Source organism: Amphibalanus amphitrite, unplaced genomic scaffold (assembly GCF_019059575.1).
Source record: "Amphibalanus amphitrite isolate SeventyFive unplaced genomic scaffold, NRLGWU_Aamphi_draft 000037F_arrow, whole genome shotgun sequence".
NCBI classification, from domain to species: Eukaryota; Metazoa; Arthropoda; class Thecostraca; order Balanomorpha; family Balanidae; genus Amphibalanus; species Amphibalanus amphitrite.
The window spans coordinates 156,298-179,738 of NW_024881533.1; the positions used below are offsets into that span (position 1 = coordinate 156,298).

At 54.7% G+C, this 23,441-nt stretch overlaps 1 protein-coding gene across 3 annotated transcripts in view; it reads left to right on the forward strand.

Annotated features, from left to right (window-relative positions):
• LOC122372505 (histone acetyltransferase KAT7-like) overlaps window positions 1-23,441 on the forward strand; it is a 125,013-nt gene that overhangs the window by 68,956 nt on the left and 32,616 nt on the right. For all 3 annotated transcript variants that reach the window (XM_043349746.1, XM_043349738.1, XM_043349755.1), the window contains one exon: window positions 4,427-4,573. In XM_043349746.1, coding sequence (XP_043205681.1) covers window positions 4,427-4,573 — 147 coding nt within the window. The remainder of the gene's footprint in view (window positions 1-4,426; window positions 4,574-23,441) is intronic.

Genomic DNA, 23,441 nt, shown 5'->3' on the forward strand with positions numbered 1-23,441 from the left:
GCCGGGTCGACATCCAGGACACCGATACCGGCCGCTGGGACCGCCCCGGTGTCGTGGTGGGGATCGGCCGGCGCCGCACCTACCTGGTGAAGACGGGCAGCGGGCGGCTGTACTGGAGGAACCGGCGGTTCCTGCGGCCGTACCGACCACTGCTGGACACTGCAGCGCCACACGCCGCCGGTCCGCCCCGCACGACAGCAGCCGCGCCTGCCGCAGCCCCAGCAGCACTAGCGGAGACGATCTCTGCCGCCGCGGGAGCAGCACCGAGCTCGCCGCCGTCGCCGCAGGCCGCGCCGCGCCGCAGCGGCCGCGTGCACCAGCCCCCCAGGCGCCTGTCCGTGCGCTGGGGTGGCGCCACGTACTGCCAGTAGTGGCCTTGTGCGCCCAGACCCGGGACGGTCTGTTTTGGGATGGCGCTAGTGAAGACGATGTGATCGTCTTGGGGGGAGATGTTGTGTTGCGATCCAGCCCCCGCACGGCTGCTGGCCGTGCCTGCGCGCGCCTCTGCCGCTCACACCGCTGGCCGCCCCAGCTCGGCGCCTGCAAGCGCCTCTGCCGCCGCCAGCTGACGGTGCGCGCCGAGCGGCACGGCTGGCGCGGGTGACGAGGGGCGGCGCACGCCATACTTGTTGTCTTTTATGTATAATCTCGGCCTCGCTCGGATCACGGTCCAATAAATCGCGTTACTCATTATTCCTCTCTCACTCTGAACCGACGAACAGAAACATAACAGTACCCAGTGCCGCTGCGAAGCCTGTAAGTCCGCCGAGCTGACATGGTCCCTTTACTAGCCCAATAAGGCCGGCGCGGGCTCTGCCGTGATCCGGAGGGACTCCCGACTGGGGGCACTGGGGACGGCGACGGCAGACAGCGGGGGGCCGGACGTGCCTCCCGTGCCTCCCGTGCCTCCCGTGCCCGGCGCCCCAGCCACCGGGCGGGCCGGAGGCCGCTCCACAGGGAGATGCCCGCCACCACCCGCCGCGACCGCCCGCTCCGTCAGCTAGCCGAGCACCTGGCCGGCCGCCAGTCCAACCCGCTGCCCCTTCCTCCGCCGATAGCCAAAGCTCCCACACTGCTTGTCTTTGTTACATGATCTTATGTATTGCTTTCTCTGTCTTTTTTTACCTACTTTCATGTTTATTTTCCGCCATATTCGCGTTCCATGTTCTCCCACTCCTCTCTGTCTTTTGCCTTGTGTTTTCCCCTCCTCTCCCCTCTCTCTCTCTCTCCCTCCCCTCCCTCATCCGGTCTGTCTGGCTCCCATTCTCACCTGCCGCCGCCCGCCATTCCTGTGGTGACCGCCCTGACCTCGAGGCCGGGCCGGAGCCGGAGTCGGGGCCGGGGCCGGAGTCGGGGCCGGGGCCGGGGCCGGAGTCAGGGCCGGAGTCAGGGCCGGGGCCGGGGCCGGAGCCGGAGTCGGGGCCGGGGCCGGGGCCGGAGCCGGAGTCGGGGCCGGGGCCGGGGCCGGAGTCAGGGCCGGAGTCAGGGCCGGAGTCAGGGCCGGGGCCGGAGTCAGGGCCAGAGTCAGCCGGCGAAGTCGGGACCGGAGTCGGAGTCGGAGTCGAAGCGGCCATCGGGCCGGTGAAACCCGCTATGCCATGCAGTGCTGCCGTGCAAGTTTCGAGTTCACGGGATCGGCGATGGTCTTAACCCTCCCCAGGCGACGGCCTTTTCCATAACGCGGACGGCGAGGGGGTAGGTTGGTACGACCCCCCCCCTCGCGATTGACTCCTATGGCACTTAAAAACGCCAAATTTACAAGGTAGGTGGGTCCATATGAGATCTCGCCCCTGTGAAAGTTTGGTGACTCTAAGTCAATATTTAGGGGGGGTTTTGGGGGTATAAGTGCAAAAATTTTGCTAAAACATGTCAAACGTTTCTCGCTTATAACTTCTTACCTATAGTAAAGATAGAGAAAAAATTAAAGCACCAGTGAACTCAGGACGTCCGTGCGCATCGAATGATATACTATGTTACCAATTTAAGTGAACCCTGGAATTCAGTTGCCGCTAAGCTAGTCAAATTTTCCCCTGACCTTGTACCGGTTTTTGTGACCTGGTGACCTGACCTGAAAAGACTGGGACTTCAAATTTTCAGGAAAGGTGCGAAAAGGCTGCCCCAGAGGGTGCAGCAAACAAACAATACAAACTATCGTCAACTTCAGAAATCGTTAATCCCGCAGATCACGTTTTGATCTTTTGTTATTCAGACCGGAATCCACTACGATGAGTACGAAGTCATTACTCATCATAGCCCACGGTCATCTGGCCCTGCCATTGCGAACTCAACGCCCCGGGTGTTCTGAGGAAGCGGCAGATCGCGGTCAATCGGCCCGACTGTAGTGCGCCCCACCCTATCAGACGGCACAGACAGCCCACTTCACCACGCTTCGAGAGCCTCCGACCCGGATGTCCCTGGCTCTGCCCTCTCCGGGCTCTGCCCTCTCACCGGGCCGCTCCCGGTGACAGCGCCCGGGGCAGGGGTCACACAAAGGTCACGAGCCGCGCGCCCGGCCGCTGTGACCCGGGTGCCGGGGTCGGACAGGAACGTGACCTGTCCAAGGGGCGTCCCCGGCTGCTGCGTCACCAGGTCCGGGGGCGGCGCAGGCCGGACCGAGCAGCCCGGCCCTCCACTTCAGCCGACATCGCACACTGACCGGCGAGCGTTCCTCGAACCAGGCGGACCCGGGAGTGCAGCTATGGGACGACCTCATTCCCAGAGCACGGACAACACAGAACAGCCAGCCAATGTCGCCCCTACTTCGTACTCACATCCGAGCAGCATGCCTGCACATTGCACGGTTATAAGCACAAACACCAGCCTTTTAGAGCTGCTGACTGCGCCGCGGACCTCAGTTACTTCCATCCGCCGCCGGGCTGCCAGAGACAGTAGGCCTTCCCTGAACGCCGCCGGGCTGCCAGAGACAGTAGGCATTCTCTGAACGCCGCCGGGCTGCCAGAGACAGTAGGCATTCTCTGAACGCCGCCGGGCTGCCAGAGACAGTAGGCCTTCCCTGAACGCCGCCGGGCTGCCAGAGACAGTAGGCATTCTCTGAACGCCGCCGGGCTGCCAGAGACAGTTGGCTCTCTCTGAACGCCGCCGAGGCTGTCCCGTGGTGCTCTATACGGAAGCCGAGACCCTCTATGGAATGGAGGCCAGCCAAGGCCGCTGCCGACTGCCATTCCGAGTTCCGGGAACGATAGCCTTCCACCGGACCCGGCCGCCAGCCGAGAGCAAACGTTTCAGCAGTCTGCAGTATACCCAGCTTCAGGTGGAAGCTTTATAGCAAAGGCTCTACGCTCCCAAAGACTTTCGAGATTTAGTGTCCAATGTCCATCGGTCCTTCTCGGAATGCTGCCGTGTTTGGTAAATACATTAGGTTTGTAAAAAGCGCAGCCGGCATGGCAGGTTCTTTCAGTGACGTCATCGCTCTCGCAGGCGGGCTCGAAGGCCAGCCTCCGGTTCAGGCTGCACACACAGCACAGTGCAGATTCCACCGTTTGGACGGATTCACCGGTGCATTCACAGACAACCACACATTTATCATATTCAGAAAAGAATGAATGCAAATATGCATGGCAGATGAATGCACGGTTTCCGATAGTTGATGATGCAGCCAGATTGAAAATGTAAAAGGCCTCTTCGCACATGGAGCAGCAGCCATTTTGTGGACGCGTATCCCAGTATATGCTGCAGCCGTCGGCACGGTCGACAGATCCAGGGTATCCAGGGCACCCCAGCTGAAATATTGTTCGAAATCATAGCCTCAGTCCGGGCCGAGCTTCAGCTGACCAACAGACAGCATAATGAGAAAATCATGGAAAATCACTTTCAGATTTTTGAATGTGATTTAACCCTCGCCCGGCGAGGGAGGGGGTTGATGCAACCCCCCAAGGTTTTTCGCAAATAATGTAAAAACGGCGGCGCGTAGCGCCGCCAAATTTGGCATAAATTGTTGACGAATGAAGACTTGTAGGAATTGACATCCTCTATGTAGTGCGTTTGTACGAGGTTCGATCCAGCATATTGCTTACAGTCTTCATAAACTGTATCGAGATCTGGGGGTGGCGTAGGTAATTTGGGTGTTTTTGCAATTGATTGGGGTACAAACCCTCCATGGTCAGTGCTCACTACTCAGGCTCAAAGAAGGTTGCCGATATTTGCTCCAATTGTCTGCCTTTCACATGGGGAACATAAACGGTGTTGTTACTCATGTGTAACCGAAAGCAGTGATAGTGAACAATGAACAAGAATTTATTGCGAGACCTTTCCTGTGTTCCTAGGATTATCTTTTTTATCTTTCATCTGTCTACATCGCAATGGAATATCGATGGATCAAAAGTTTCCCCTTTCTCGTAGCCGTGAGACAGGCGTGTTGTTTGTATCTCGCCTGGTTGTCTGACGCCCGACCCTTTCTCACCGCCAGGCTACCTGCTGACCAAAACGGAGAACAAGATCGGCTCGCCGGAGAAGCCGCTCTCCGACCTGGGTCTGATCTCGTACCGCAGCTACTGGAAGGACGCCCTGCTGCGCTACTTCGCCGACTTCCGCGGCAAGGTGGTCAGCATCAAAGGTAAGGAGTAAGAACGGCCGCTCGGTCAGACCTGGTTCAGCCGGACCAACACGCTGGTGATCTGAGGGTGGCCCAGCCCGGCCCGGCCCGCAGTTGTGGGGTTAGGGAACAGCTTCAACGCTGTCTTCCAGAGACTGCTGGGAGGACCCGGGGTCCCGCCTCATGAGCCGCTGGCCGACAGCGCTCGACTGCTGACTGCTGATGCTGAGTGGAGAGACTGCAGACTGCAGAGCCTTGCGCTGACCGGCAGCGCCCCTGGCGGCGCCGCGCCGGCGGGAAGCTCCTGTGACCGTTTTCGGGGATGAGTCTCGGCTGCTGCCCTCCCTCCCTCCCCCTCTCCCGCCGGGGTGGGGCGTCGCCTCCAGACGGGATCGATGCTCTGCCGCCCAGGGCGGGGGCGGCGGCGGCGGCGGCCACCGCCCAGGGCGGCGCCACGCTGGCTGTCTCTGGCCGTCTGCAGCCGGGCGGAGGGTGCGGCCCGGCCCGCCCCCTCCCCTCCCACCGCGCGCCGCGCCAGGTCGCCGAGGTCACGAACGGCCGCCTCTGGGCGGCCCTGTCTGGCCAGGTGTGTGCCGGGCGACGGTTATCGGCCGGGGTCGCTAACGGCTGCCCCCTCCCCCCCCGGTCACGGAATGTGGGAGCACCAACGGTCTCGACACCCACATCCTGCTCCGTGATCAGTCACTGACAACGGCCTCCACAGTCCACGTGGTTCAGTGTAGGGGGGCACGTAGGGCTCGGGCCTGCTTACCGTCTTGGGGTGAATTGGTTTTCATTGTGGAAACAGTTTTTAATTATTCATTCGGTATACTTTTCTCGAAACACTTATCCTTTTCAGAGCTCTAGTCGAATAGGGAATAGAGAATGTTTTGGAGGGTAAAAGCATTTGGAAGAATATCTACACATAAGGTAGAAAGTGCCTAATCGCTTGATGGACCCTTAAAGGGACAGTATCATCGAAAAAAAACAATGTATGGAGCTGATTTTTTTTTACTAGCATTTCTTATTTTTCTGAATCAGAAAAACATAGTTTGAGGACCGAACTCGGTGAAAAATATTTTTTTCATGAGCGAGTCATTTTCATGAGCGAACCACCACTACAAGCATGGCCGCCACTTTGGAAGCCTGCGAAATTACTACAGAACTGGCGCAGATAATACCTACATTATTGACGCTACGCTTACGCGGCCGCTCTTCTGATTGAGTTGTCGTTGAGATCGAGACTGATCAGATGACGTCATACATATACGTCATACATTGGAGGGAGATTGTGATTCAAGCTTGAGGAATTCCTTTGTTGAGCCGCTAGAATCCGAAGGAAACGGCGGAAATTGCCTACGACTATTTAATGAATTTAACGGTGATGAATAAGTGCGAAAAACGTTTTGGCTTTATAAAATTTGATGAAATGACCAGGGTAAAAGTTTTATTACTGGCGGTCAATTCAAAACGGCGCAAACATTTAAACAGTGAAGATAGTGAAGCACGATTCAAAGTGTAGTACACCTTTCGTACTTTGAGCGGCGATAGCGGGATAACGGTGTGGAGCTTCGAGGATCGGTCTTCAGTTCCCGGACCAGAAAGGTGGGGCCTATGTAATGTCAAATTTCATCAAAATGGTGATACTGTCCCTTTAAAAGAAAAAACATGCAATATTTCCGATTGTAGTTGCCGTTCCCGGTGTCTACAGGGGCCAGGGTATACTGCCTACATTTCTTATAGCGGTAGGTACTGTTAAATGGGCTTCCCTTCTGATAAATTCGTCGTGATGTCAGCGTCGGATATACGTTGTCGCACGAAGAAATTATTGTCCTCATTTTTTCCGCCTGGGTCGTTGATGTCTTCCATTCCACACTTCTTCCCATCAACGCACGTTACCGGCAAAGTCTCAAAAATATATGTTTCCCTTCCCCGCTGCATCTCCTGCATATCACCCCCCCCCCCTCACATCCGGCGTCCGCGGCGCGGCCGCCCGGACGGGACGCACTCCTCTGAGCTGACGTCAGCCGGTCTGGCGAGGGTGGCGGGGGGGGGGGGGGCGCCTCACACGCACCGCTGCTGGGGTCAGAGGTCAACTAGGGAGTGCCGCGCGCCGCCGGAACCAGCGCACGCTGGGCCAGCCGCCCGGAAAAGCGCTGGAATTTATTTGTGACTGAATTGCTGGTCTCAGTGGCAAGCAAACATGCTATATACAAAGTTAGTCTGCTTAACTCATGATGCTGATGTAGTAACACGAAGTATCGCCTAATGCAAGCATGCAGCTGCATAAGCGATGTGTATGGTGTGAGGTAGAACGGGTCCCTATTCGAGCTGTCTAAACAGCGGCTAACTTGGGTTCGTTGTAAAACTACTTGCTGATTTCAAACACATAGGCATGCATATATACCTACATACACATTTGGCTGGTAAGATGTGTATTGTGTATATATGCATGCATATACATGTACGTACATACATGAATGCACACAAAGAGAGTGGGAGAAAGAGACAGAGAAAAAGATTGAGAGCATGAGAGAGGGAGAAAGAGAGAGAGAGAGAGAGAGAGAGAGAGGAAGGGAGGGAGAGAGAGAGGAAGGGAGGGAGAGAGAGAGGGAGGGAGGGAGAGAGAGGGAGAGAGAAAGAGAGAGAGGAAGGGAGGGAGAGAGAGAGAGGAAGGGAGAGAGAGAGGAAGGGAGGGAGAGAGGATGGGAGAGAGAGAGGAAGGGAGAGAGAGACGAGAGAGAGAGAGAGAGAGAGGAAGGGAGAGAGAGAGAGTGAGAGAGAGAGAGAGAAAGAGAGAGAGAGAGTAAGTAAGTACCTGTATCGTTACGTACCTAAGTTGGGAATGCTTTGCTGCTTGGTCAGGTCACAGCAGGCGCCGTGCGATCCTGAGCGGTAGGGTGGCATAGCAGCTATATCAGGTGACTTAGCAGACGATATCTCGAAAAGTAGCAGTAATAGGCAATAATCGTCAATAGGGCATGGCAGACAATTGACTAGTTGTTTGTATGACATGCTCATCTTTAGCGGCTCGAAATAACATTTCTCAAAAAGTCTAACTAAAGAGCAAGTTGTTGTTGATTATCACTGACTTGTATTTGGGGGTTCATAATGACTTAATTATTGACTTTGGCCCAAAAATTTTGACAGCATTGTGTGCGTTGATCAATTCTGAGCTCAGGGACATATATTTTATTCATATTATAAGCATTCGTTTTTCATAAATTTCAGCGCTTTAAAGAGCGCCGGGCCGTCAGTAGAGCGGCGAGGTGACAATTGCCCCTACAGCATGTGGTTTACTGGCGCATATCTCGAAAAGTAGCAGGGAAAAGCAGCAAAGCACCTATATGGAACAAAAGATGAGTAATCAGAGGCTAGTATAAGATGTTTATTTTTAGCCGCTCGAAGTAACGCTTTTATAAAAGTCTATTTAAAAATTTAGATATGATTTTTATTTAGGTCTTGCAGCTGCTTACAAAAAGCTAGCTTATCTTGCAGAAAAGCGATGCAATATGTAAGAATGTTGTTGGTACAGTGAACAACAGTGCCCTGAACTAGTCTGACAGAAAATTGCGTTCAAAACGACAACTGGTCATCTAATAAATATCAACTAAAGATTAGCATTAAAATCGGCAAATGTGGTGGCCACTAGCGAGTCTAAATAGTCTTGTGTTTGGTGACAACTGACCACCTCAATTTCGACCTTAGGGCAAAAATGGCATCAGAATCGTATGCTTTGATCAATTTGGGATTGAATGATACATGTTTTGTTCATATTGTGGAAAGTCACTCTTGGGGGTATTTTTAGCGCTTTTCCGGCCCGCCGGCCTAGCGTGCAGCGGGTCCTGGCCGGCCGGCCGCCGCAGCTGCACGGCGAACTGAGCAGTGTTCAGTTTCGTAGGTGAGGCGTATTTACTTGCAGTACTGACCGACACCAAACTTAACTTGATAGATAGAATACATTTTATTGCCGGTACACTGCCACTGCGCATGTGTTTGGTGCATCAGCAATCTCTAAATGCCTTAAAACCTAAATACAAAAATATAAATCAATAGGTCCGGCGAGGGTAAAAAAGGCTTATACAATTTCCAAATTTTAGGTTTCAAATTGGACTTTTTCCACGTGCTCCGTGTCCTCAATCTGAACCCTAAGATGAGACCGAACAGATCTACGACACGATTGCTGACGAAGATGTGTGAATACATATCGAAAGATCCAACGTGCTGACGAACTTTGTAGAGAAAGTCAATTTTAAACTTTTTTCGAACTCCACAGTATGTCTTCAAGCCAGGGTTACATTGACTTGTCGTTGTCAAGTCAAAAATATTGGTAGGCCTCAGGTCTTCCAGGCTGTACAACACAACACCATGCGTCCACTTTGCTCCATGTCTTTTCTTCCTCTCCTAACCTGCAGCCCACCTCTGACCATCCCAAATCTCTATATGTCTAACTAATTTCTGACTCAGGGTTACACGCCCCTGCGTGTCGGTCACAACTCTGACGGAAACCGTGACAGCCGGCAGCTGAACCCGTTTTGTTTTGTCAATGATCCACCCTACTCCGGTCCTCCAACCGGCGTGATTTGTGAGCCAGCCGGGCCCCTTATCATAACCCCTCACCACTGCGCTCTCACTCCCAGCCCTGGCGTTTCATTAGGTCGCCGAAATGAGGTTCCGTGTGTACCGGGCGACCGGAGCGGCCAATGAAGCGTGGTCCGCAGCGCATCGGGTCGCTCTGCATGTCTCGCTGCGTCACAGGCCCGGCCCGTGCTCCCGGAAGCCTGTGTGTTTGCTCGGTCGGGTCAGGGCTTCCTTCCAGTCTTCCGGGGGTAAGGGCTGCAATCACTCTGTGTCCGCGTGCATTGTCGCGGGAACCGCGCGGGGGGGGCAGTGGGGGCAGCTTGCCCCCACAACTCTGGGGCCGTGGGGGTGGTGCCCCCACAACTTTGAGACAGAATACCGCACTTTTTATGGAAATATTTTCTTTTTTGTTGAAAAAGTCAAGGGATGAAAAATAAGTGGCCTAAAACCAGTGAGAAAACTAGAATTGGGGGTACTTTAGGTTTATCTCTATTATGGTGTGTCCCTCCCTCCCCCCCCCCCCCCCACCCCACCCCCCAGTCTGAAAGTAGTTCCCGCGCCCCTGTCCGCCTATCTACTGCGCTGCGGGTTCTTATTGGGACTAAGGAGGATCCTTGTTCGTGCGAGGAAGGGTTCTCCCTCTCTCTCTCTCTCTTTCTCTCTCTCTCTCTCTCTCTCTCTCTCTCTCTTCGTCTTCGTCTTCGTCTTCGTCTTCGTCTTCTTCTTCGTTTATCAGGTAAAGTGTGGTACTCGTCGGGCGAACTCTCTCGCCAGAGGTCTCTTTTCTTCAGGCGAGGCGAGGGGTTCGCCTTGCGTGTTCTGGTGCGGCTGCCCGCCCGGCGAGGTCGAGTTCTCCGTTGCCGGCGGGTCAGGGGGTATGCGGGGTGAGCCGGGTCGCCGGAGGGGGGGGGGGTCACCGGAGCCGGTCAATGCAGCGGCCAGGGGACGGGCAGAGGAGGGGGAACAGCGGTCACCTTCCTCCCCGCTCTGTCTCTCTCGGCGCGGCCGGCGGGGTCACCTTGGCGCTCTGCCCCCCTCGGCGCTCTGTCTGTCGGTCCCGACGACCGGCCGCTGTCTGGGCCGAGTGCCGATTCGAGTCGAACGGAGCGGGCTGCGAGCGGCCGCCGACGGAGCGGAGCCGCCGCCCCCGCCCCCGCCCCTGCCCCCGCCGGCCGTCTGGCGGCAGCCCTCGGCTGTCGGCGCCGACGGTATATTTAGCGGGCGGCGGCGGGCCGGCCATGGGCGGGGTCGACGGCCGCGCCCGCCCGCCGCCCGCCGGTGGAGTGACCCGCCGCTGGCGGGGGTGCAGCGCGGGTTATGACCCGGGCCGACAGGGGGCACAGCGGGGTCATCGTCCGGGGACAGCAGGGGTGGATCATGACCTGGGGCCGACAGGAGTGGACCATGACCTGATGCCGGTGCACAAGTGGAAAGAAGAGGTCACTGTGGCCGGCCACGAGCCGAGGGCGGGCTTCACTCACCTGAAAGGCCCCGGAACGGAAGGTGGCCTGGCGGCGGCGCCTGGGTGGTGATGCTGCCAGAGCGGTGGCTATTTCACGTTGAGTAACGGACATCATGGCAGAGCAGGAGTCTCTTGTGGATAAGTGATCTTTAAAGCATTTGTTAGTAGGGGGCGGTAAAACAAAGAATCGCTGCTCCCCGAATGCTAAGAAGCAGCGTTCTTCTCAGTCTCAGTCGAAACTGACACTATAACGTGACTTTGCAGGGAGTGTTGTTAGTTTTGCATAGTCCGATGCCATTATCCGGCATGGTGCTGGGGATGCATGATTCCTGAGCGCTTTGAGCGGGTTACACAGAGCAGGCTGCAGGCTCCAGGCAGCTGGACGCTGCTGTTGGGGTTACACAGAGCAGGCTGCAGGTGGCTAGACGCTGCTGTGTGAGCGGGTTACACAGAGCAGGCTGCAGGCGGCAGGCAGCTGGACGCTGCTGTGTGAGCGGGTTACACAGAGCAGGCTGCAGGCGGCAGGCAGCTGGACGCTGCTGTTGCTGACCTTCCCGCGGGGAGAGGGCAATGGGGCAAAGTGGCCGACCTTGCGAGACCCGCCGATCTACCAGAAGCCTGTGGTAGAGACAGAGCTAAAAATAATTGCAAGTTGTAAGTGGAAACTGGAAAAGTAACAATATACTCGTAGCACCGGTTACCGCGTATGTACCTAATCATCAAGGAGTTTGTCGACGTTACCTGGTTTTAGGTACTTATGTAAGATGTCATCTAATTAACTATTGTCAGCATCAGTTTGCTGCGGTGATTTTTTGGGCAATGCGCCGTTCCTTGCAGTTGTTCGGTCTCGAAAATAATTTGTGAACCTTTGCTGCAGCTCTTTGCACCCCCGACCCACCACTTGGATAGCGCGAAAAACAATATTCAGTGGCTCTTTAGGCGTCATTTTTTTTTTTGCCAATATTCTGTTTGTCATAACTTTTGTAAAATCATATAAAACCAAGCTTCGATCTCAGCCCCGTATTTACTATTCACACCTGCGGCGCAGGTATTACCAGACGGAAAGTGGAGCAGACGTGGACTCGATGGCTCCCGTGTCGCAGCCTGCATTCGGCCGGCGCCGCCGCGCGCCGCCGACCCAAAGCTCTTCCGCCGCAGAGAGGCTCCATTTTGTATTCGGAGCGGGTGGAGCGGCTGCCAGCACCTGCAGCGCTCCCCTCCCGGGGGACCAAAACGGGCCGGCGCCGGACATGCCGCAATCGGCCGGCTCGTACGTCGCCGCGAGGTCCTGTTGCTCCGAGGGGAGGCTGCAATGGGCTGCAGACTGGACGGCGGGGGCGGCGGTGGGGGTCGTCCAATCCGGACGGGAGGCGGTGAGAGCTCCGGTCCAGACTCCAGACGGTGGGGTGGGTGGGAGCTGCAGTATGTTCACTGGGGGTGCAGTCCAGACGGGAAAGGGTGCCGCTCCGAGGGGAGGCTGCGGTTCCGTGCTGCGGTGCTGCGGTCCGGGCCGAGGCTGCAGTCTGGGCGGCGGGGCGGCGGGAGGCTCCCGTCCCATTCCGGAGCGGCGCCAACGGTGACGAAGCGGAAGGCGTGGGCGGCACCGGCGCCGGTGTGAGCTGCCAACGGCTCTGGGCGGGGGCGGGGGCGGCCGGCGGCGAGCTGCCATGGGCGGCCGGCCGGCGGGGGCGGCCGACGACCCGTATCGATCGCGGCTCCCACGCGGCACAGCCGGGCCGGGCCGGCCGCGCTGTGGACTGTGGGCGGCGGTGCGCCGACCCGACCTAAACCACCGGACCCCGTCCCTCCTGCTCTCCGCCGGCGCTGGATGGCGCAGTGGGGCGCGGTCACCCAACGGCGCAGATGTCTAGACAGACAGGCAGACAGACAGGCAGACAGATAGGTCTGTCTACCAACTTCACAGAGACAACTCTTCTCCTATTTTGAGGGCGAGTATTAGGGGTGGGACTTTAATCAGCGCTCCTGTACCCAGTGGCTGCTGTCTGAGTGACGTCCCTGTAGGCTGCGGTGTACCCGCTGTACCCGCTGTATCCGTGTGAGCGGCGCCCTCCCAGCCCGCTCGCGGCCGCCTCTGAAGGTGACTGTCGGTCCAGGGCCATGGCCGGCGCCGGCTCACTTCTCGGTACTGAGGAAAGCCGGCCCCGGTGCCTGGGAACCGGCCCGGCCGACCGGAAAGGTATTTCACTTTATGTGCCGATAATGTCATGTCTGAAGGCTGGGCTGCCAGTTGGTTGCATGCAGCGCTAACGGCACGATAAATACCCGACGTCATGCAAACGCTGTCCGATGAGGCTGCATCTGCTGAGCGTGCCTTATTCGGCGTGCACTGTCCACTTCTGATATCAATTTTTACAAACTTTCACAGCCTCACACAAGCTTTCACAGTCGCTTTCGCAATGCATCTTTATCATTTAAAAAGTCATTTTCACCCATATTAAGAGTAAGACAGGAAACAAACAGACACACTCAGAGTCAGACAAACAGACACACTTAGAGTCAGACAACCACAGACAGGTGGGTACCACTACCGGCGTGCGGCACAGCCGAACAGGACTGCGCCGGCTCCGTTCTACGCCGGGCTGTCCCAGCTCCCATCCCCGGGGCCGGCTGGCCCAACCCCACCGTGCGCCGGGCTGTGCCAGCCCTTCCCATCACCGGACTGTCCCAGCCCCACCCAGCGCCGGGCTGTTCCAGCTCCAGGGCGAGCTAACCGTCCCAGCCCCACCCAGCGCCGGGCTGTTCCAGCTCCAGGGCGAGCTAACCGTCCCAACCCCACCCAGCACCGGGCTGTTCCAGCTCCAGGGCGAGCTAACCGTCCCAACCCCACCCAGCACCGGGCTGTTCCAGCTCCAGGGCGAGCTAACCGTCCCAACCCCACCCAGCACCGGGCTGTCCCAGCCGCCCCCGGACCAGCTGCCGCAGCGCTGGGCTGTGCCAGCCCCCGGGCAGCTGCCGCAGCTGGCCGCCGCCGGACTCCTGTGCCAGCCCCGGACAGCTGCCGCAGCACCGGGCTGTCCCAGCCCCGGGCCAGCTGCCGCAGCTCGCCGCCGCCAAGGCCAGACAGTCGACAGTGGGCCTGCCAGCGCCGCTGATAGGAAATCAGCCGCTTTTTGTGCGGCTCACAGGTTATCGCCAAATGGCTGATCAAGGCCGGTGGTGGGTCGGGCGTTAATGGTGCCGATAATTGGTACCGGGCAGGGAGGGGTGTGACTCTGCTGAGGGTCCGGGTCCTCAGAGCACCCAATATGGATGTGCTGCCACCAGCATCCGGCCGGCCCGTTCTGCGTATGGTGTTATCTCGATTCTCGGGTGTAAATTCCGAGCGTCACATCACACTCGCGAGCATCCCATGCCAACGATCCTTTGGCAGTGGATCCGTGCGAGCTTGTCTGTAGCGTCTGTCTCTGAACGGCGCTGCGCTGAGAGGAAAGGGCACATTCCGGCTGTGCGGCGGCCTCGCCGTGGCCGCCGTCTGTGGTATGCCGGCCTTCATGTCGATGACATTTCCAGTCTAATGCCGCCATCTCAAGGTCGGCGCCCGACACACGTGTCGCCGCCGAGCCGCCCGCGGTCCGGACAGCGGCAGCGCGGACAGCTGCGCGCTGCTGCACGCTCCGCAGTTTCCAGGCACCGCGCCGTTGTCGGCACCGATGCTCGCCGACCAATCCTTATATGGCAATGTCGTGTTGAGGCACCGCGCCGCGCCGCTGGGAGTTCTGCACTCTGCAGCGCTCCGATCCGATCGAGGGATGGCACGGAATGTTTCCGGAATGACCGGTCGACACATTCCGAATGGGTGGCAGTGAGAAGTGTTGGCCATTGGAGGGGCCGGTTTTTAGCGTTTGGTGGTGGGCTTTCTAACTGCTACTGCAGGAAATGTTAGAGAACGGGGCAGGCAGACTATGCTGACTGCTCTCGTGACGGATAAAAAGACCTGCTCACAGATGCCGTTGCAGACAGACCCTGCTGGTATTTTTACTCGTTGTCTGAAAGCCGCTACTGGCAATCCTCTGTGGCAGATAGGCAGACCATGCTGACAGTGCCCCCGTTGGCAGGCAGACCCTGTTGACAATCCCTGGGACAGATAGACCCTACTGACAGCCCCCCCCCCCCCCCAGTGGCTGACAGTTCCCCGTGGCTGACAGACCCTGCTGACAGTTTCTCCCGTGGCTGACAGACCCTGCTGACAGTTTCTCCCGTGACTAACAGACCCTGCTGCCAGTGCCCCAGCGGCCGACAGACCCTGCCGCCAGTTCCTGTGGCAGACACTCACTGTGCGTCGGTATCAGTAGGGAGCCCCCGTCGGTCGGCAGAGCGGCGCCGGGAGGGGACTGGCGTGCCCGATAGGTGACGGCATTCCCATGTCGCGGCACCCTATACCTACTGATGAAACTCCGTTACTCGCAGTATTGTTTAACCATGCTTTTCACAGTCTCATTCGGTTGTATCAGCTCTTTTGAAGGTACTCTGCTGGTGTTGATATAAAACGTTTCATCCTTGTTGTGTAAATGGGAGAATTAACCGAATGGGAGAAATGTCGCTACAGACGAAGCAAATATGCTCTAATAGATATAGAAGATAGCTGAAGTTGAATGTCCCTTACTTAACTGCTCGATTAGAGGAATTCGGGTTGATTTAAGGGTCAAAACATTTAGTTCTTATACTGAAGCTTCATCCATCCTGCTGCTCAGATCGAATGCAGACCAATCCCCTTGAGGTCCATTTAGCGAGCAACGGTCCGCAGACTCGTGGCCTTTTTCGAAGTCCATTTTATCTTTCATCCATGTTACATCGTCACGCCATACGTGGTGGAAGGCTTTTGACGTCAATACATACATACATACACATTGATAATGGATGTAAATGGATTAGTACACCTTTTTGCATTTGAATTCAACCATTCGCCATAACTGTTTGAGGAGCCATTTCGACAATCCGCATTGAGCACAACTATTCCGGCGTGGTGTGTTTCATTTCAGCCATTCAGCAAAACAGATTGAACACTGAAATGAGCGATCTGCAAAACAGTTTAACAGTTCGCCGCACTTCGGCATAGAGGGAGCCAGCTCGGCATATGACGACTAGGTTCGACCATTGACGATTTGTTTTGCACAACGTCGAACCATTCGTTCAATGTCGAGTTGTAGAGGAAGATCGCCGAATAGTTTTGCACAATGGTGATTCTTTGTGACCAACCGCCCATTTGTAGCGCCACCTATATGGTGAATGTGTACAAACGTTTTGCTCAATGGTCAAAAGCTAACGCAAAAAGGTGTATTAGTAGTTGACAAACAAGAACTAGTACACACTACACTGATTGATGACGAACTTATATCAAAGACGCACACCTTAAGTTTATGAAACACTTTTCTGTTCCACAGCCTGTAAATAAATTGTTTATTTGTCAGTCGCTATGCTTCAGATGAGAGAACATTTCGCTAATATCCATTATTTCCCGTCGATTTCACCTTTCATGTTTGCATCAAATGTTCCATAATGGTCTCTGATGTTATGACGACGATTATGCTCATTTTGCTTTTCCATTTTTATGCTCCTTCATTATACTCATCCGTGTTATGCAGTCCAGAAGCGACCCTGTATCCTGTTTGCCGCGATCACCCTCCTCCCCGAGTCTCTGGCATTTCCTGCCCGCGGCTCCCAGCCCTCCCAGTGTTTCGATGGGGAGGTCGGGACTCGGGCGGGCCTGCCGCGCGCGACACCTATGGGGGATGACCCGCGTCAGCGTCGGAGAGAGGCCCGGAGACGGGACAGAGGACGGGAGGGGACGCCGGCGGCTGCCTGCGTCTGGGCCGCCGGGCGCGTGGGCGAGGAATGAGGTCAGGCGTCGCCAGTCTGCTTTGGAAGAAACGCAGAGAGAGAGAGAGAGAGAGAGAGAGAGAGAGAGAGAGAGAGAGAGAGAGAGAGTCAGTCAGTCAGTCAGTCAGTCAGTCAGTCAGTCAGTCAGTCAGTCAGTCAGTCAGTCAGTCAGTCAGTCAGTCAGTCAGTCAGTCAGTCAGTCAGTCAGTCAGTCAATCAGTCAGTCAGTACAGACACCTCAGGGGGAGGTTTCTTTTTGCCTAACTTCTGGAAAATGAGGTCATAGGATCGTGAAATATTTTGGGGTTACAATGGACTTTTACTTTGTCAATATGGTGTGTCAGCATACATGAGGTCCACGCTACTCTGTGATGAAATGTTTTGTTCTCGTTGATATCGCGAAATATATCGTTGATATAATTACATCGCTGATGACATGGCACCGTGACTGTCGCGATGCGTCACGACTTAACGCATTTTCAGCATGCACTGCGCAGTTTTATATAATCCCTATAGTTAGGATATAATTTCATGTATCAAAAAACCGATATACAGAGAGGAAGAGCAAAAATCGAGTGGATGCTGCGAAATGCGACCAATGTCGGTCAATTATCGACCTGCTTATGAGCCTGTTCCAGCGCCTCCAGTAGAAATTCTTGACTGGAGGCTCTACCAGAGGTTTCACTGGAGGCGCTGGAACGTAATCTGGAGATTTCTGGAGATTGGCATCACAGATACCAAAAGAATGATGATTGTTCTCTCTTGAAACGCAAAATTTGTTTTCAATTTTATTAAGAAAGATCAACAAAATTATAGCAATGTAATTTTCTTTACATTCAAGTTGTAATATAATCAGTCAAAAGTCCTTTGTTTACATTCGTGATTGTCACATGTGCGCCATAATTGTAGACCAGAGCCTCCAGAGAAATTTGGACCTCCCAACTCTCTGGAGGCTACTGGAGGTTTCTGGAGCTTTGGCGAGAGCTTTCTGGAGCTTTCTGGAGGCGCTGGAACGCTCTCTGGAGGATTCTAGAGCTTTCTGGAGATTTCTGGAGGTTTCTGGAGGCGCTGGAACAGGCCATATGTCTCGTTTTCGCCGTTAGTCTCGGATTCAGAATTCAGACACATTTCATCCCCGAGGGTTCGGCGTTTGCGATGTCTGTTAGACCAGCTCGTTCCGTCCGGTGGCGGCGCGCTCCCTGTCTGGGCCTTCCCGTGGTCGGTCCGCCGCCGCCGTCAGCTGATGCGCCGCAGACCGACTGACCTCGGGCGCCATTTTGTCCGGCGCCGGGCGGGGGGGGGGCGGCACGTGCCGGCTCCGCACGGTGGCGACCTCACCCAGAGCGAACGCTGGGCTCCCGGCCCACACGGACGAACCGTCCCAGATCCAGCTGAAAACACCGACACTGACCAAAACCGCTTCAGGCTTGGTGGGAGTCAGCCTCAGAAATATTATTTAAACGTTCATTATTTCTTCTTGGATGTGTCTCAAAGTCATGAGACGGATTATCGATTACTTTAGGCACGCGCCAGGATGACCGGGCACCAATTGAAAGCTCACACTCGTATGAGAAGGAAACTGCTTTTAAGCTCAAGACACAAAGTTGTAGCAAAGGTTGCATGTGCTTGAGCGGTTATGTTCTTTTAGTTCAGCTCTGTCGATTATTGGCGACATAGACACCTAATCATGCTTCAGTGAACCGTTTATGCTTAGGATGCCGATTGCCGATATTTCAAATGTAGACATGAAAGGTAAACTTAAAACTACAATGCTTATCTGTGCACGAAGTTTGTTCTCACTGCTCTGGGAATATTCCCCATATGAATACGAAAATGAAAACAAGGCTTCGTAAGTAATACGCTGTTAGCAATGTTGCCCAAGACGATAAGGCAACTTATGTTCATTCATGTAAGGCAATTCATGTGGTTGGCTGGTAAGTTGTGGGTGTTGAATACAAATAGCAGCCAGGAATAGCCGATAGTTGAGGACATCCGGCTGCGTAATGCAGACTGCAGTTAGTTTCGTGGACGAACGCCTACATCAGGCAATAGGCATGCGGCGGTCGAAGTGGCGTGTCGGGGCGGCGGCGCTGGCCGCTCAGACATGGCCCAGGGCGTTACCGGCGGCCGCGCCGATCGCAGGCTGGCCGGCCGCCGTCTGGCTTCGAGCAGCGGCGTCTCCAGGCGCCGACACAGGGGAGGCGCCCGCCCCACCGCGGCAGGGGAGGCCATGAGCGGCGCGGAGCTGGGTGGATCTCAGAAACAGCTGGGATCCAATGTTCGGCTGAATCCAGGGCGTGACCCGGCTCGCCTCCCGCCACTGTGCGCTGGGTCCGCCCATGACGCTCTCGGGGAAAATGGGTCAGCGCCGGCTGTGTCTAGACAGCGGCGGCGGCCGCCGGCTGTTGCCAAGGCTGCCGGCCGCGCCAGCCAGCCGGCGCACCATCGATCCCGAATGCCCGGGCCGCCGCGCCAGGGCGGGGCGGGGGAGCTGCCGCAGCCATGGGCTGCGACAGCCATGGGCGGCCGGCCAGGGCCCTGGCGGGGGGCCGCGCAGCTGCCGGAGGGGCGGCTGGGACAGCGCCAGGCCGCAGCTCACAGGGCCGCAGATAACGGCTAACGGTGCCGGCAGTAATTGCAGCTCTGCGAAGGGAGATGGGCCGGGTGTCGGGTGGACAGCCTTAGCGAGCCGGACACGCCGCGCGGCAGCTGCGGCCGGCCTCCGGAGTCGCTCCCATATACCGGCGGATATGGCGAGCAGGCGTCTGATTTCGGTCAGGGCCGCCGCGCTGCCCACACGGGCTGTTTTATTTTCCCGGGTTTGTTTTCACCCGGCTGTGTGCGGCCACGGTGTCCAGGTGGCCCTTCCTGAGCCGATTTCGCCGAGCCGGGGGATTTCGCGGCGGCGTCTGTAGGGAAGGTGCCACTGGTGCCGGGCCGGGTCCATCCAGGGGTGTGGCTCCTGACTCCTGACTCCTGCAGTGCCTCTCCGCTGCCACTGAGAAGCCAATGATGAATGGCGTCCCACGCAGAGTTAATGCGGACGTTCATTTCTTGTTCTGGCTGCGTTTAATTCGAAGCAAAAATGAAAATATTCTAAAATATATTATTAAATATATATATCAAAATATATTAAAATGTTCTATAGCTGTATTACGATGGATTGATCGTATGAAGGTGAATACTTCATTGGGACAGTGACAGTGAACGTTTTAATTTTTATGCTTTGCTTTGCGTTTAAGCGGTAGGTCGGTGTCAGTCGTTTCAGGGCGCTATCGATGTGACGCGTGGGGTGCTATCGATGTGACGGGTGGGGCGCTATCGATGTGACGGGTGGTCAGCCGGGTCACAGGGTGCTATCGATGTGACATGTAGGGTGCTATCAATGTGACGCGTGGGGTGCTATCGATGTCACGGGTGGGGCGCTATCGATGTGACGGGTGGTCAGTCGGGTCACAGGGTGCTATCGATGTCACGGGTGGGGCGCTATCGATGTGACGGGTGGTCAGCCGGGTCGCAGGGTGCTATCGATGTGACTGGTGGAGCTCTGGAGCTCTGTCGTTGTCACGGGTGGCCGGTCCGGACAAGCCCTCTGCGATGGGACGTCGCGTACTAATGTCAAACGTGACAAACGTGACACCCTAATCCGGCTACATTATTAACCCGGCCGTATAACATGCAGGGCTGTTTTCGCACCCAGTGTGTGTGTCCAGAGGTGATCGAGAGCGATAATTGAATTTCCTGGCAAACATTTCAGACCGTCTGTTAGGGCGGGCGAGGCTCCGGCAGTCGTGGCGAGTTACCGGTAGTTACGGGGCCGGACGCCGGTTCATCGCCAGAGCAAACAGCGAAACCACGGGCTCTGTGGGCGACACCGGCCATCGAGTGCCGCCCGGCGCAGCGCGCTTCACGTGGTGGAAATAATTGGCTTATGAGAAGTTAATCACCGCTGTCCGATTTTTTTACGGTTTTAGGCGTGTTTGTGTAAAGGGGAGGGAACTTGGGCATCGAACTCAAATGGTGCACCCAATCATGCTCTTACGGAGTCTTCAGGTTTATGTTAAGGTTTACGGAGTCTTTCCGGTACTTCAAGTTTTCATTAGGTTATTTTAATAGTTTTCATCATCAGTCTTTTTCTTGTTCCGTAAGCTCCTTCGCATGCGTAGTTCCCCACATGGTAAGATCGTGGTTTCACCATCCTGCTGAACTCACCGTATGCCTTAGTTACATCAGCCGCCGCCCCGCGCCCAATTAGTAGTCGCTTCCGCCTGCGCCGCCGCTCTGGCCTCAGCCTTGGACAATGGTAAAATAATAGTTTTTGTATTTCACACCAACGCAATGCGCGTACCCCCCATGTCTTCAATGGTATTCACTATTCAGGTGGTTCGTGCAAGCGACTTAAATTTTGGGTGGCTACATTTTATGCTGTTTCTTTTTTAAGTTGGCACATCGTAAAGTGTTTGACAAAATGGACATCGCCAGATTTCTGTGCAACTTAAAGGGACCCTCCCACCTTCAAAAAAGTTAATGAATTGGCATGAAAGTGATGTCGCTCGATTCAGAAAGAGCAAAAACGAATATCTACCAAATTTCACCGAAAAATATTCACCGGTTTTCAAGATATTAGACTTCTACTTTTGTTTACCTTTTTGGGATCTCCGCTGTTCCTAGCGACTTCATTTTGGAAGTGCGGCGTTCGCGGCAGATGTTGCGCGCAAATAGCATTTACCACCGCTGCTTTACAAAGATGTTAGCATAAGGTTTTAAAATCGTTAGATCACCGCTGACGTCACAAATTCTAAGGGGGCATCTCAATGCATTAGCCCCTTAGAATCCGAAAACTGCAAGTTTGAAATTCCATATCTCCGAATTAAAGCATTTTTCGATGTTGTGAGTACCCAAACCGGTATTTGCAGGCCATGGCCACCAATTTGGCTATCTCAACTCAAAACTAATGTTAAGGTGGGATGGTCACTTTAACCCGCGCCCCAGTGGCGGTCTCAGCCAACTTCGCCCTAGTGGGGGGGGGGGGGGCATATGTTACCACCCACCTCTAACTCAAAAACTAAGAGGGCTAGAAAGACGCGGTAAAAAGCAGTCGATAGCTCTCAATGCGTACGTTTGAAAGTATTTCAATCATTTTTCATCTTAGAGCAATATTGGGGTCACCAGAGGTCATCAAAGGTCAAAATTTGCCAATTGTCATTATATTTTTCAGAAAAGATGCCGTTATCTCAGGAACTATGATAGCTAGAAAAACGCATGGAAAAGCAATCGATAGCTTTTGAACTCTTCTTTTGATAAGGTCATTATCAAAATTGACCTCAGGTCAACGGTTTAGCCTCCAGAGGGCAAAAACTCCAAAAATAGCTGTATTTACCAAAAGTGTTTTTCGACAATAACTTTCGACCACAAAAAGCCACGACATTTCTATTGCCAGAATCGTGTTCCTCTTGCCGAGACGCGTCGAATGAATTATAATTTGACCTTGAAAGGTCAACTTGAAAATTTGACCTCAGGTCAAGGTCATGACCTGACCGGAAAAGGCCATGTTGCATATCAATCGATGCGTCTCAACAAGACAAACACAATGAGACCATCCCCAGCGTTCTATCTCTTTCCAATCGCGAGTTATTGGCAAAAATCTGTTTGTAGCCTCAGATGACCTCGGATGACCTTTCTAGAGGCTATAAGCAAAAATGACACCTTGTTCATCACGGGTAGTCCAAATCATTGTGATTCTGAAAAATTTGGACTGTTACTATGCGTAGACACGGATCTAGAGGCATTTTCATTTTTCTCCATTGACTTGTAATGGAAAGGTCACGCCACTGACCTGACCTTAGGTCACGGATATAAAAAATCCGAGATATGCAAATTGTAGGCGCCCATAACAGCATGCAATTCACCAAGTTTAAAACCTTTCTGACAAACACTGCAGGCTGGACATGATTGCAAACTTTTTTAGGCTTGGTCAGTTAACTTGACCTGGTGACCTGACCTGACATGACCTGGGATCAAAAATTTCACACATTGTCCAAAATTGATGTACCAAAAGCTACGCAAAAAACGCGACAGGGTGGTAACACATGCCCCCCCCCCCCCCCCCACTGGGGCGAAGGTTAAGCTGCAAAACGTGGGTTTGAAATTCACTTGGCAAAACACAGGTCTTCGCCAGTGCCTGTTTCTCATGTCTCTCTGTCCTGTCATTCCAGGCTGACGCCCCCCCCCCCCCTCACGATTCAGTCTGTCCCCCGCCCCCTCCCCTACCTCGCCGGTGTGCCGCTGGGCTGTTTGTTGTGGTTACATTGATCGCCGAGGTCCCGTCTGGCCGGGGTCGCAGGCTCGCCGGCGGCACACCCCTGGATATACCACTGTCTGGACAGGCGACACAGCCCTGGATACCACTGTCTGGACAGGAGACACATACCACTGTCTGGACAGGCGACACAGCCCTGGATACCACTGTTTGGTTAGGCGACACATCCCTGGATACCACTGTCTGGACAGGCGACACACCCCTGGATACCACTGTCTGGACAGGCGACACAGCCCTGGATACCACTGTCTGGATAGACGACACATACCTGGATACCACTGTCTGGACAGGCGACACATACCACTGTCTGGACAGGCGACACAGTCCTGGATACCACTGTCTGGACCAGACTTGTAAACGATTCAAAAATTTCAATCAATTCAATCACGACTCACTTGATGAAATGACTGATTCAATCATAACTCAATCAAACAGTCTGATTTTCCAAGCGATTCAATCACGACTCATGGACCTTGTGATTCAACTCAATCACGACTCATCCCATTATCAGTGATTCAGGGAATGACTCAACTCATGATTTAACTCAACGCGATTCAGTCAAGATGTTATATAAAATTTATACATATGTGATATCAATTCAAGACATTTTTGGAAACTGATACCAAACAGATACCAACCAAATACACTAAGAAAATACCAAAAATCATAGAAAAGTACTGAATCTATAC